This window comes from Calidris pugnax, unplaced genomic scaffold, assembly GCF_001431845.1.
Source record: "Calidris pugnax isolate Ruff unplaced genomic scaffold, ASM143184v1 scaffold1156, whole genome shotgun sequence".
Lineage (NCBI taxonomy): Eukaryota > Metazoa > Chordata > Aves > Charadriiformes > Scolopacidae > Calidris > Calidris pugnax.
The window spans coordinates 658,799-672,267 of record NW_015094503.1 but is presented as its reverse complement, the minus strand read 5'-3'; the positions used below and the strand labels follow the sequence as shown (position 1 = coordinate 672,267).

The window sequence follows — 13,469 nt, the reverse complement described above, 5'->3', positions numbered from 1 at the left end:
AGACAGACAGACAGACCCCCCCCTCCCTGGACAGACCGACCTCCTCCCACCCGTGACAGAGAGACAGATAGACCCCCCCTCCCTGGACAGACTGACGTCCTCCCACCCGTGACAGACAGACCCCGGACAGACTGATGTCCCCCCGGGAGAGGTGGATGTCCCTTCAGCGGGGGCAGCTCAGGGCAGTGTTTGTTTCTCCCCTCCTTACAGAGAGAACAACAGAGATTGGGCGGCTGATCAGCTCCTACCTGCTGAAGGAGAAGAACCTGGAGGATCACACCGTTCACCTGCTCTTCTCTGCCAACCGCTGGGAGCACGTGTAAGGATCAGCTTCATTAAGTCTAAGAACAAAAATGGGTGGCATTGTGTCCTCCCTGGGGTTTTACTGTGCCCATGTGTGGGTACGGTGAGTGTGATCCTGTTTAGCAAGGGAGGCATGGCTGGAAGCAACGCCGTGAGGACTCTTACAGCTTTGGATTTCATCTCAGATCAAATCCCACAGTTTGTCTTTTTTTGGAGTCATTAGGTGCAGTATTTCCCATCCGTGTAGCATACCGGATTCAAGAATTAGGGAGCTGAGACTGTACCAGCCAAAACTGTGGATTCACTGTCCTGCCTGGGGGTTCCTTGCTTTGCAAGGGTGTGGCAGAGGGCTCAGGAACCGCCTCCGAAGGCTGCATTCGGCCCTAGGTGGCTGCCCTTGCTTTTGGCCCAACTGAGTCCTGGCGTGTGGAGTTAGGGAAATCCGTGACACCTGCTGTTTTTACCTGGAAATCCATACTGCAAAATGTTTTCCATTTAAAAAAAAAAACCAAACCAAAACATTGCTGTTTCTGCTGTAGGGGTGGAGCCAGCCGAACTGGGAAGGCGGGAGGCAGATGAGTGAACTGTAATAAGAGGTGTCATTGTCGTGAATAATGGAGACTTTTCTCTTTCCAAGGCAGAGCGTGTGACAAACACAGTGCACTGCCTAAAAAGGGAAGAGGATTATGCTGTTCATGGCTGAACAGTTTACCTGGTGTCTTGCCTGTATGCCATGGAGCTGCCTGGAGCAGTGCTGGGACACCCTGAGAGTGGGTGTGTTGAGAGGGTGTTTGGTTAACGTCTGTTAGAGGACAGAGCACCGCTATTTGTCCGTGATCCTCACTGCTAATGATCTCTGTTAATGATGGTATACGTTAACAGCATCATAGAATCATGATTTTAGGTTGGAAGGTTGGATTGGACCTGAGCTCCTAAAGGTCCAAGCATGATTGAACCTAAATCGTGATTTAGGTTGGCAGGGACCCTAAAGATCATCTAGTTCCAACCCCCCTGCCCTGGGCAGGGACACCTCCCACTAGAGCAGGTTGCTCCAAGCCCCATCCAGCCTGGCCTTGAACACTTCCAGGGAAGTCCCTCATGAGTTGTCTTTTAGATGAAGTCTAATTTGTTTGCTATAAAGGAGTGTAACTCTGTTTTTTCTCTTTTTTCCTTCTCCCGTGTGGTTTTCAGACCGTTGATGAAAGAGAAATTACAACAAGGGATCACACTTGTGGTTGACAGATATGCCTTTTCTGGAGTGGCCTTCACAAGTGCAAAAGAGGTGAGTGAGAACTACAGCAGCCCCTGCCCTCCCCATGTTGGGAGGAACAGCTCCAGTTAGAGGCCTGGTACTGAGACCCAGGCTCCTCCTCCAGGGAAATGAGGATTGAAATCAAGGGGTGCAAGTTCCAGCCCAGGTATTGACTGGGTCTATTTGCCTTCCCCAGAAAGAGCAGAGGAACTAATGGGGGTTACTCTTTGTAAATCCAGACAGGCTCCTGGCCGTGTCTCCACCTGACTCTGGAGAATGATTTTGTGACTTACTTGAGATTCTCCGTGTTTGCTCTGGCTGCTGGCCCGTAGATTGGCAGTGAATGACGGAGCCACGTAGGATGGACGGGACCTGTGGAATTCACAAAGCCCAACCTCCTGCTCGAGAGCAGGTCTGATGTTGGGCAGGCTGCTTGGGGTCACATCCAGCTACGGTCTGGCTGTCTCCAGGGATGTGGAACCACAACCTTTACGGGCTCTTCTTTCAATATTTGCTCACCTGTACGGTAAAAATTTTCTTAATTTAGCCTGAATTTCTCACATTGCCACCTGTGCCTTCTGGCCCGTCTCTGTCAGCCTCCCTTTGTGTCTGTCATGGTTTAACCCCAGCTGGCAGCTGAGCACCAGGTAGCTGCTCACTCACTGCCCCCGCAGCGGGATGGGGGAAAAATTGGAAGAATAAAAGTGGAAAAAAACTCGTGGGTTGAGATAAAGACAGTTTAATAAGTAAAGCAAAAGTCACACAGGCAAGCAAAGCAAACCAAGGCATTCATTCACTGCTTCCCATCAGCAGGCAGGTGCTCAGCCATCTCCAGGAAAGGGCTCCATGTGTAACGGTGACTTGGGAAGACAGAGGCCATCACCCCAAACATCACCCCTTTCCTCCTTCCCCCAGCGTTATATACTGAGCATGGTGTCATATGGCATGGAATATGCCTTTGGGCAGCTGGGGTCAGCTGTGTCTCCTCCCAGCTTCTCCTGTGCCCCCACTCTGCTCACTGGTGGGGCAGGGTGAGGAGCAGAAAAGGCCTTGTCGCTGTGCGAGCCCTGCTCAGCAATAAAGAAAACATCTCTGTGTCATCAGCTCTGTTCCCAGCACAGATCCAAAACACAGTCGCATCCCAGCTGCCGTGAAGAAAACTAACACTGTTCCAGCCAAAAGCAACACGGGGTCATTTACACAGCTGTGGGATCCTCCGGAGCCGTGTGCCGTGAGGAGGCTGTCCTGGAGGATCAGCCAGCTCTCCTGGGCCTCTGCTTTTCATGGGAGTTTCCCAGGGCATCCTGCTGGTGATCACCTGAAGAGTGAACAGTCAGATCCCATTGGAATTTGGATTGATGTGAAGCATGGCAGTCCTTTGTCTCCAGTTTTGTGTAACTTATCTGCAGCCCCCCTGCAAGCAGGAGTGGATTCCAACACTCTTCAAAGGTTCCAACAACTATGGCTTTTGCTGAGGATTTGGTGCTGCTGAGTGGGTCCTGGGAAGGAATGCAGAAAAATACTGACATTGTAAAGGCCTTTTGTGAACTAACCAGCCTCAAGACACAAGGGGAAAAGTGCCATGGCTTCTTCATCCAGCCAACAAAAGACTTGTATATGGTCAATGACTGTCCTTCTTGGACGCTTAACGGCACCCCCCTCAATGTGGTTGCACCTGGTAGTTCTGAGAAGTACCTAGGTCTGTATATTGACCCATGGACTGGAATATCAAAACCAGAACTGTTAAACAAAGCAGAAGGATGGTTGGAGAAAGCTGTGGAAAGGCGTTATTAAAACCGTTTCAGAAGGCTGACATCTCAAAAGGGTATATGATCCCACGACTGATCCATCTAGCAGATAAGGCTGATATAAAACCTACATATCTGGAAACTCTTGCCTTGGCTATACGAACTGCCCTGAAGGAGTGGTTACGTTTACCACCGAGTACCTCTGGTGCCATCCTGTATTCCAGCACTCAGGAGGGAGGTTTGGGAATCACCAAACCAGTGGCGTTGATTCCTAGTGTACAGGTTCAAAGACTACAGCGAATTGTGCAGTCTTCGGATGAAACTTTATGCACTACTGTTAAACAAGAAAGAATTTGAACAATTACGGGTTGGAGGCGGAGGTGAGAAGGACAAAATGCCATCTATTTGGGACCCAAAGGCAGTCACGGTTATATCAGAATCAGGTGGTCTCAGAAGAGCTGGTCTCAGAATGGGAGATCCCTGCTCCAAAAACCATCTACCTGAGACCCTGTAACTGGCACAAACGGTAGTTTATCAATTGGACTGAACTACTACCTCGGGGCCATGGTATTTCCAATTTTGAAAAGGATAAAATCAGTAATAACTGGATTGTAAACTACAGGGGCATTCCTTAGAGGAAGTTAATTTACTGCGCTGCGACTTCATGCAAATGTTTATCCAACCAGCGAATTCCTGGTGCGAGGGAGGCAAGAGACTTCCATCAGATCTCGTTGGCATTGTCAGGCTGAGGAGGAGACTTGTTCAGGCGTCACTGGCTGCTGCCCAGCAGTACGAGATGCCAGGATTAAAAGACGTAACCAGATTTGTCATCTATTGACAGGTGAAACCAAAAAGAAAGACTGGGTGGTATCCCAAGAACCGCTGCTCAGAGATCATCAAATGAATTCTATAAACCAGACTCAGTGTTTGTTAGAGGTGATCAGGCTTTTGTAGCTGACATAACAATTAGATACGAAACAACACTGAAGTCTTAGGAAGAGGCAGCAGAGGAGAAGGTAAGGAAATGCCAACATTTAAAAATGCAAGTCCAAGAACTGACTAATGCTGCCTCTATAAAATTTACGGGGTTCCCTTAGCGTGTAGTATTATTAAAATACCTGGGATTCTCAAATTACTGCCAGGAGAAAGTTGCTAGATGTTTGTCAAATTGTGCTTTGTTTAGCTCTGTCGACATGCTACGTGTATTTGCTAACAAAGCATGGACAGTGGTAAGAACTTAATTAATTTGACTATAGTTTAATTACAGATTGTAGTTTGTAGTTATTATAGAATAGTAATATGCAGATATGTTGTAGTAATGTAGAATTTAAATCACTAATAAAAACAGACGTGGGATCTCATGATGACCTAAATCATGAATCTCACTGGACTGACAAAGCTACTGGCTGTGTCTCGGTGGATGGGCCACCTTCAGAAAACCTGGAACAGGAACACACACTCCATTGTGTGCTCGATACATAGCCAAATACCTCATAATCTAATTACTGACATACCTGAATGGATGAACAAGATTCCCACTATCCCTACCTACTATCCAGCGAAACCACAGCTCCCTAATAAATGGAAGTCTGCTCTCTTGAAGTCCATGCTGTTTGTCTTGTTGACTCCTCTCCAGATTTTAAACCACCACCTCATGGTTCACTGCAGCCAAGACTGCCCTTGACCTTCACATCTTTGTCCAGTTCTTTCTTACGGGTGAGTGACAAATACAGCAGGGCACTTCCCCTCACCAGCTGTTGGTCACCGTGTCAAGAATTTCTTCAGCATGCTCTAGAAACCTGGATTGCTTGTGCCCACCAGATAGGCAGGTGGTTGAGATCCTCCATGAGTCCCAGGATCTGCAATTGTCATCCTTCTTCCAGCTTTCTGAAGAAGGTTCATCGACATCCTCCTTTTGGCCAAGCAGTCTGTAGGAGGCCCCACCCCAGCATCACGTGTGACTCTGCCCCAGTTGCACTGCTTTCAGGAAAGCCTCGGTTATTGTATCATCCCCTGGACATTTCTTCCTGGATTCTCATCTTCAGATTGTAATCCTTCCCCTGATGCACCTCATTTAACACTTGTCAAGCCTGTTGGCATCGAGGCTTTTGTCCCAATGCACCAGATGCATCCCATCCCTGCTCAGTAGCCATCGATCCCCAAATAGCATCCTGTGCTCACAGCAGCTGAAGCCCTGCCTGCCTCGCCAGCTCTGCAGCTGAGAGTTGACCCACCTTCATTCCTGCCCAAACCTTTTCCCCTTTTCCTGGAAGGATTCGGGAGATTCTGGGCCCCTATGCCCCGTACCCTCACCTCCAGAGCCCCAGCACTCACTCTTGATACTTTAAGTTCACCCTGGAAGTACCACTGGTGCCCACGTGGATGAGCAGTAAGGAGCAGGTCGGATGAGCCTCAGCAGTCTCTCCACAGCATCGTGGCTTCAAGCGCCCTGATGGAAGGCTTCAGATCTGTCAACAAGATCCAGCAGTTGGGAGGCTTTGTCTCTTGTGTCCGGGCTGAAATTCCTGGGTAGGCTGAGAAAGGGTGGGGTGGGAGTTTGAAGAGGAGTCTCCATGCACCCAGAAAGATCCACGCTCACGCTGGGTGGTGGTTGTGTATGGGAGCAGCTTTCTTTTGGACTTGGAACAGTTGCATGGAGACTCTAAACGTGGCTTGATGCTTGGCTCTGATGTGCTCTGCAGAAGAGACATTAAAATCTTTAGCTCTGTCTGACTTAGACGAGTGTGAGAGGTGCACGGCACCTAACAAAATTACCAGGGCTGAATTCCCACAGGATAGACTGGGATACTGGGAGGTGATTGTCCCCCTGTACTCGGCACTGGTGAGGCCACACCTGAAGTATTGTGTCCAGTTCTGGGCACCTCAATCCAAGAGAGATCTGGAGGTGCTGGAGCGAGTGCAGAGGAGGCAACGAAACTAGTGAAGGGCCTGGAAGACAAATCACATGAAGAGTGGCTGAAGGAGCTGGGACTGTTTAGTATGAGGAAGAGGAGGCTGAGGGGAGACCTCATCACTCTCTACAACTACTTGAAAGGACACTGTAGAGAGGTTGGTGCTGGTCTCTTCTCACAGGTAATTAACAATAGAACGAGAGGGAACGGCTTCAAGCTCCAACAGGGGAGGTTTAGACTGAACATGAGGAAGGAATTTTTCACTGAAAGAGTGGTCGGGCATTGGAACAGGCTGCCCAGGGAGGGGGGGGAGTCACCATCCCTGGCTGTGTTTAAGGGACGTTTAGATGTGGTGTTGAGGGATATGGTGTAGGGGAGGACTTTGTAGAGTAGGGGAGATGGTTGGACTCGATGATCCCAAGGGTCTCTTCCAACCTGAATGATTCTATGACTCTATGATTGCCCGTTCAGTTTGGAGTTTCGGGCCTCATTCCCCTCCCTTCTCTGTTCCTTCCCCACCCCGCTCTCCAGCTGACTTGCTGCTTCCCCTTCTTCACGTTCCCGTCTTTCACCTCCAACTCGGTTGTCTTTGTTTGGGACAGAACTTCTGCCTGGACTGGTGCAAACAGCCTGACGTTGGACTCCCGAAGCCAGATCTGGTCCTGTTTCTTCAGTTAAGTCCGGAAGCAGCAGCGGAACGAGGGAACTTTGGAAATGAACGTTACGAGAACAGCTCCTTCCAAGAGAAAGTTCTACAGTCCTTCTATCATCTGATGAAGGACAAGACATTAAACTGGAAGGTGAGGCAATAACCCTGACTAACGGGCCTGTCATGGGCCAGGGTGGGGGTGTCTGACGACAGTGTCCATCGCATCCCTGTGTCCCCCCTTTTCCTGCTCCTGGTCAGGGGGACAGGGGACATGTTGGGCATCAGCCAAGGGCACTGTGGCAGAGAGGACAGTACTCCGTTCCAGGACACCCTATGGGGCCCTGTTGGAGTGAGGGGAAGGTTTTTGTTTGGTTGGTTGCTTTTGCAAAGGTGCTTTCTGGAAATCATTCTCTTGCTGAAAGACAACCTGCCAAAGCTGGGTGAAGCAGTGGGACACACAGTGCTCGTCCCTGCCTCTGCTCACTTGGAGTCTTGCAGCTTCTGCCAAGGAGTCTGGAATCCCTGAAGAGTTTTGGGGTCATCCTGCAGCTTGTGTCTCCCTTATTGATGATCACCTTCCTTCTCACAGGGCCAGTTCACACCAGCATTTGCTGTCTTACTGCTACTGGAGTCTCTCCAAGTACATGATCTTTGTTGTTCCGTGCTGCTGTATCGCTTCGCCTTCTTGTTCATCCCTCAGAGCCATGGGCAGGGGCTGCACCAGCAGCAGCCTCGTCCAGGAGGGGAAGGGTTCCCCATTTGTCCTGGGTGTTGATCACCTTCTTAGGTCGAGGTTTTCTAACGTGGGCATCCTTTTTACCATCTCTTTGACACTGCCCTGCACAGCATCCTGGCCTCTACATTGGAGAGACATGGGTTTGACAGATGGACCACTTGGTGGAGAAGGAATTGGCTGGAGGTTCACACTCAGAGAGTTGTGGTCAAGGGCCCGAAGTCCCAGTGGTGATGAGTGGCACCCCTCAGGGGTCGGTACTGGGACCAGTGCTGTTTAACATCTTTGTTAAGACACGGACAGTGGGATTGAGTGCACCCTCAGCAAGTTTGCTGATGGCACCAAGCTGTGTGGGGCAGTTGACACACTGGAGGGAAGGGATGGCATCCAGAGGGACCTGGAGAGGTGGCCTATGCAAATCTCATGAAATTCAACCAAGCAAAGTGCTGGATCCTGCACCTGGGATGTGGCAACCCCAGGCACAAATCCAGGCTGGGTGGAGAATGGCTGAAGAGCAGCCCTGAGAAGAAGGACTTGGGGGTGTTGGTGGCTCAGAAGCTCCACACACCCCAGCAATGTGCGCTGGCAGCCCAGAAAGCCCCCCCCACCCTGGGCTGCATCCCCAGCCCCGTGGCCAGCAGGGCCAGGGGGGGATTCTGCCCCTCTGCTCCGCTCTGGGGAGACCCCCCCCCCAGTGCTGCCTCCAGCTCTGGGGCCACCAACAGCAGAAGGACATGGAGCTGTTGGAGCTGGGCCAGAGGAGGCCCTGGAGATGCTGGGAGGGCTGGAGCCCCTCTGCTGGGAGGGGGGGCTGAGAGAGTTGGGGGGTTCAGCCTGGAGAAGAGAAGGCTCCAGGGAGACCTTAGAGCCCCTTCCAGTCCCTCAAGGGGCTCCAGGAGAGATGGGGAGGGACTCTGGATCAGGGAGGGGAGTCATGGGAGGAGGGGGAAGGGTTTGACACTGAAAGAGGGGAGATGGAGATGGGATCTGGGGAAGAACTTGTTTGGTGTGAGGGTGGGGAGAGCCTGGCCCAGGGTGCCCAGAGAAGCTGTGGCTGCCCCATCCCTGGAGGGGTTCAAGGCCAGGTTGGAGGGGGCTTGGAGCAACCTGGGCTGGTGGGAGGTGTCCCTGCCCAGGGCAGGGGGTGGGACTGGGTGGTCTTGTAAGGTCCAATCTTTCTGTGATTCTAAGATTTCCATCACCCTGTCAGTGCTCAGGCGAGAGACATGGGCAGCATCTTGTTTGATCTGTAGCTCTCACAGAGAGCAGACACAGGAGGACAGAGATTACGGGTAAATTACAGGTCACCAGAAGCTGAGATACACACAGATTTGCCAAGTGGTCATACTGTGAAGTAAACTTAAATTCTTTGTAAATATGACTCTGTTGCATGGAAGGGGGTTTGTGTACTCTCAAAACCTGAAGGACCTAAACGTACAACAGTCACCAAACGAGGCCTTTTATTCGAGTAAAAATTATGCCTTCTCTACCTCCCAATGATGAAAAAACAGGGTGACAGAAAACACAGACCATAACAAAAAACCCCAAAAGAGTTAATTTTACAAAAATCTCTGGAAAAAAAATTGGGATTTACAGCCTATACATGAGTTCCATATTTCCTCCTGTGAAAGCATGCTTATTTTTGTTAAATTAATTCTGCTGCAGCCACCCGGGGGCGATGCTGCTGTTCTGTAACCTCAGCCTGAGGAACACCAGCATCACAGAGCGCGACCACCTGTACTGCAGGGGTTAAAAATACCCTAACCCCTCTGAAAATGGACCATCACGTGGATTTTAATGGATTTTTTAAATAGATTTTTAGAGGCTCCTGCTCTCACAGGTGGAATTTATTTTGAAAAACCACCGAAGGATCAATACACTGATGTTTCTGGGACGCTACAGGACAGGATGAAGAACATCTACCTGCCCCAAAGACTCTCAGCAAACACCACACAGCAGCAGTTTCTCCTGCTTCCCTTCATCCAGCCCCACATCTATTCTTAATTTATTCCTAAATAAAACAGATTTTTCCAGTTCCTCTCCAGAAACAGTGTACAGGTTTAATTAGCTCATGAATAGTAACAATAGTGAGTAGTGTGGGGAGCAGATACAACAGTGAAGTGACTTTTTCTCACTTGGTGGTGGTGATTAAGGAACATGTTTCTGTATTTTTTTCTCTTGGAAACAGACAATGGATGCTTCAAAGAGCATAGAAGACTTGCACAGAGACATCAAGTCCGTCGCAGAGGAAACCATGCAAGAGGTTCAGAATAAACCTTTGGGAGAACTCTGGAAATAAACCTTTGTTATTCTTTTAGACCTAAAGGAAAACTCACCTTTTGGATGGATCTTCCTCGCTTGGGTGACTCTCCTAGAGCACTTTCCAGTAACTACAGCTTAGATCCCGGGTTTTCTTAGGGGTCCAGCACGGTGCTGATGTCCTTGTCATTTTACATGCTCCTCCCCTGCATCCGGCATGGCCCCTGCTGTGTTTTATACATGAACGTGCGATGAGCATGGAACCAGTTCCTTCTAGAAAGCTCCCTCTTGCTCTGGCTGCAGCCCTGCAGTGCCAGCCCCCCCGGACACGGGCAGCAGGGACAGGCAGGCAGCAGCGGTCCCAGTTTCAGGGAACTGCCCTGTTCCTGAGTCTCCTGCCTCTCTAGTAAATGCATCCCCTGTGCCCAAACCAGATTGTAGAGGAGTTGCGAATAAATTCTTTTAACCATTTTGCACAGGGCATTTTTTTCTTTATTCTCAGCATGATCACTTCTAGGAGGATACATGGGAGGTGGAGGTGCTGCTGTTTAGGCACTGAATCTGGGGGGAACAATTTGCTAGAGCCGTGGAATGAAGGGAGAGATGAATTCAAGTCTGCTCCCCAGCTGTCCAGCAAGAACAACGCAGAAATGGGACTCCTACGAGCAGGCAAGAGTCTGAAATGGGTGTATTAGCTCATGGCAAGGCCAGTTTGGTGGGTGAATTATTTTAGACTGGTCAAGTTACTCCTCTGGCCAAGATCAGAGCAATAGTCACCTGTGACTCCTACACAGGCACCAGTGCCATTTAAACAGCCCAGCACAGACTGCCAAACCAGATCAGCAATGAATTCATCCAAGTCATTGGTAAAGACCAGCAAACTACAATAAACTGGAATATTAAATCATCTGCAAGGTGCACTGAGCTACGGGGATGACCAGGAAAGTTACTATCTCTACGTGCTGGGCAGTTAACTCACCTTCCAGCTGTGGGGACTGGACTGATCTCCAGACTGGCTGATAACAGAGATTAAATCCTGCTCTAACTCAGAGAGAGGCGGCTTGAAGTGATGGCAGTGGCAGGGAGAAGGAGGTAAATGTTTAAGACAGAATTGCTAATGCAAGCACGAGCCGAAAGGGAAAAAGCTGCTGTCTTTGCTCTACAGCTGCTCAGCACTCAGTGGCAGAAACACTCCTGGAGAAGGAGGTGACCATTGTAACCCTGAGTCAGGCCCTGCCAGCAACGCTGGAAGAAGACAAACAGAAAATCATTTAATTCATAATAGCTTTAGGCTCCTGAGTAAAAAGCCAGAAATACCTGTTAAAGATCTAAGAAAGCTGAGCCCAGCTCTGTTATTGGGGCTGCATTAACTCAGGTGGAATCTTGTCTGGTTGAGCTGTCCTTAACCATAAAAGCATAAGCATGAAATAAATACTAACTCTTCTCGTATACACGTCAGGAGGGAACGTGTCCCCTGCGAGTAGCTCTCAGCAGAAAGAACCTGCTGATGGCAACAGAGGGTACAGCCTTACGATTCTAGCACGGTGTCCTGCCCTTGCATGGCAAAACATGAAAATGGGTTATTGAATTGACTACATTTACTTCTGTAACACTTGCTGCTGCAGAGCTGGAAAGCCATGCTATGGAAAGCCATTAGTTAAACAGCTACACAGCAGGCACAGTCTTAAAGGAAACAAATTGCACTTTCCACCTACTAACACAAAAACTTTTGAGCCTCTGCTTGGCTCTTTCCCCTCTACACCTGGCAGAGACTCACCAAAAAAGCACATCCTGTCTTGGAAGGGCTTACGTTTTAGAAGCAGAGAGATGCTCCCCCTCTGGGGCAGGACCACAAACTCAGCAATCCCGAGCAGCCAGCGCCTGTTCTATGGGGTACACCAAGAGGGAGATAAAGTCACCCTTGCACATCGTTCAGCTTTGCCTCCCACCTGCCTTCGTTGCCCCAACAGGGTCAAAACTGCAATGGTTTTGGCAGCGTTCCCACCCGCACCGCAGGGTCACTGGGTACCACCCGCCACCACCCTCTGTGCATGTGCAAGAACATTGAGGACAGGCAAAGGTTTTAGATCTGTTTATTCAGATACAAATTGAAAGCAGATGAACGGAGCACAGCCCCACTTCCTCTGCTGCCTCTTCCCCTAACTACAACAGAGAAGAGGAGAAGCAGGCAGAAAGCAGCAAATAATAATTTAGTGAAAGAAGCATTGTGGTTCCCAGTTTAAACCTCTGCTTTTGGATAGCATAGGGACAGTTAGAGCATCAATCAGTAGGTCAGTCACGGGGAAGAGAGGTCATTTCTAGCCAGCTGTCACCATCCTTGGGCATAAAAGCATCAACTGACAGGTTCCAATCCTACACGTACAAACCAAAGCCTTGTAAACAGGTCTGTGATCTGCAGCATGCACTAGGGAAACTACTCCAGCAACTTTTATTGCAGTTTGCATTGAGACAGCTCTCCTCCATGGTTTACCTTTCTCTGAACTCTGCGTGGAGAAGGGCCCTAAGCAGAGCCATCATCTTAAAGTAGCTAAAATTTCCAGTATAATTGGACCTTCTCAAGGCATTCTGTCTTTTCTGCCCCCTTTGGGACAATTCTCTGGCCTGGCTCCTATGGTACCTTTGTGCATGTTCTGTGGGGAGGGCGAGCTGGCAGAAGACGAAAGGTGCTGATGCCACTGGGAAGCCTACATGACCTTCAGGCACCTTTTCTTATTTGGAAAGGGAATGTCTAACAGGAGTAACTAGAGGAACTGCTGAACAACCCACCAAGAACACCTTGAGGACTTTTATAGCTCATATTTTTGGTACCAGCAGGATTGATTCCACAGATGCTGTGCCAGCACACCGGGGCGCAGGCAGCAGCAGGCACATGCCTGGCAGATCTCAGCTGTCCCCTTTCGCCTCTCCCAGCTCTGGACTTTTTTTCCCCCCCCCGCCAGGGCTGCGGAATCCCATTCTCTGCTCAAAGCAGCTTTCCTGAAGATGTTTGCTGTAGAGGTTAATCCCTTGTAGAAGCACAATGCTTTATCGACTCACTGAGCAAGAAAACACCCATTTTCTGTTCTCCTTCCATTCCTTCTGCTGTTACATAGACAGATTGAGATGTTCTCCCCAGCAGCACGGGGCTGCTCCACTGTCCCGGACAGCCTTTCGCTTACTGAATTACCAGTCACTTGTAAGTTCCCTCAGCTGCCTTTCCCCAGGGGGTGAGCAGGAGCGGGCACGGCGCCTGCGGGGACGCGCTGGGTGCTGCAGAGCATGGACAGGGTGGTACTTGCAGGAAGCCCGGCCACCTGCGCTCCCAGGGCTTCACAGCGGCCTCCTTGGGACTTGTCTGCTGTTGGCTGGCCTTGTGAGCTGCAGTCCAAGTTGGCCAGTGAGAAGAGAAGCTGCTAAAGGAATTAACTGTACATTTCACCTGCTAAATGAGGGGTGGGTCTATTTAAGCTTCAGAGGGGAGTCCCCACGTAAGGATTGAGCGCTCTAACGATTTCTATGCCTCCCCCAGAAGGCCAACTGACCTGCTGCTGTGACCGACAGGCTTTGAGCTCCCAAGCACCACTGCATCCGCTTCCAGCCGCTGTTTTCTGCT

General features: G+C 50.0%; 1 protein-coding gene across 1 annotated transcript; it reads left to right on the top strand.

Annotated features, from left to right (window-relative positions):
* The first annotated feature begins 200 nt into the window (after positions 1-200).
* On the top strand, positions 201-10,332 carry DTYMK (deoxythymidylate kinase). Its single transcript, XM_014963004.1, has 4 exons — positions 201-319; positions 1,495-1,585; positions 6,818-7,015; positions 9,786-10,332. Exons 2-4 carry the CDS (start codon positions 1,502-1,504, stop codon positions 9,894-9,896), a joined length of 393 nt encoding a protein of 130 aa, XP_014818490.1. The 5' UTR covers positions 201-319; positions 1,495-1,501; the 3' UTR covers positions 9,897-10,332.
* Positions 10,333-13,469: the final 3,137 nt, after the last annotated feature.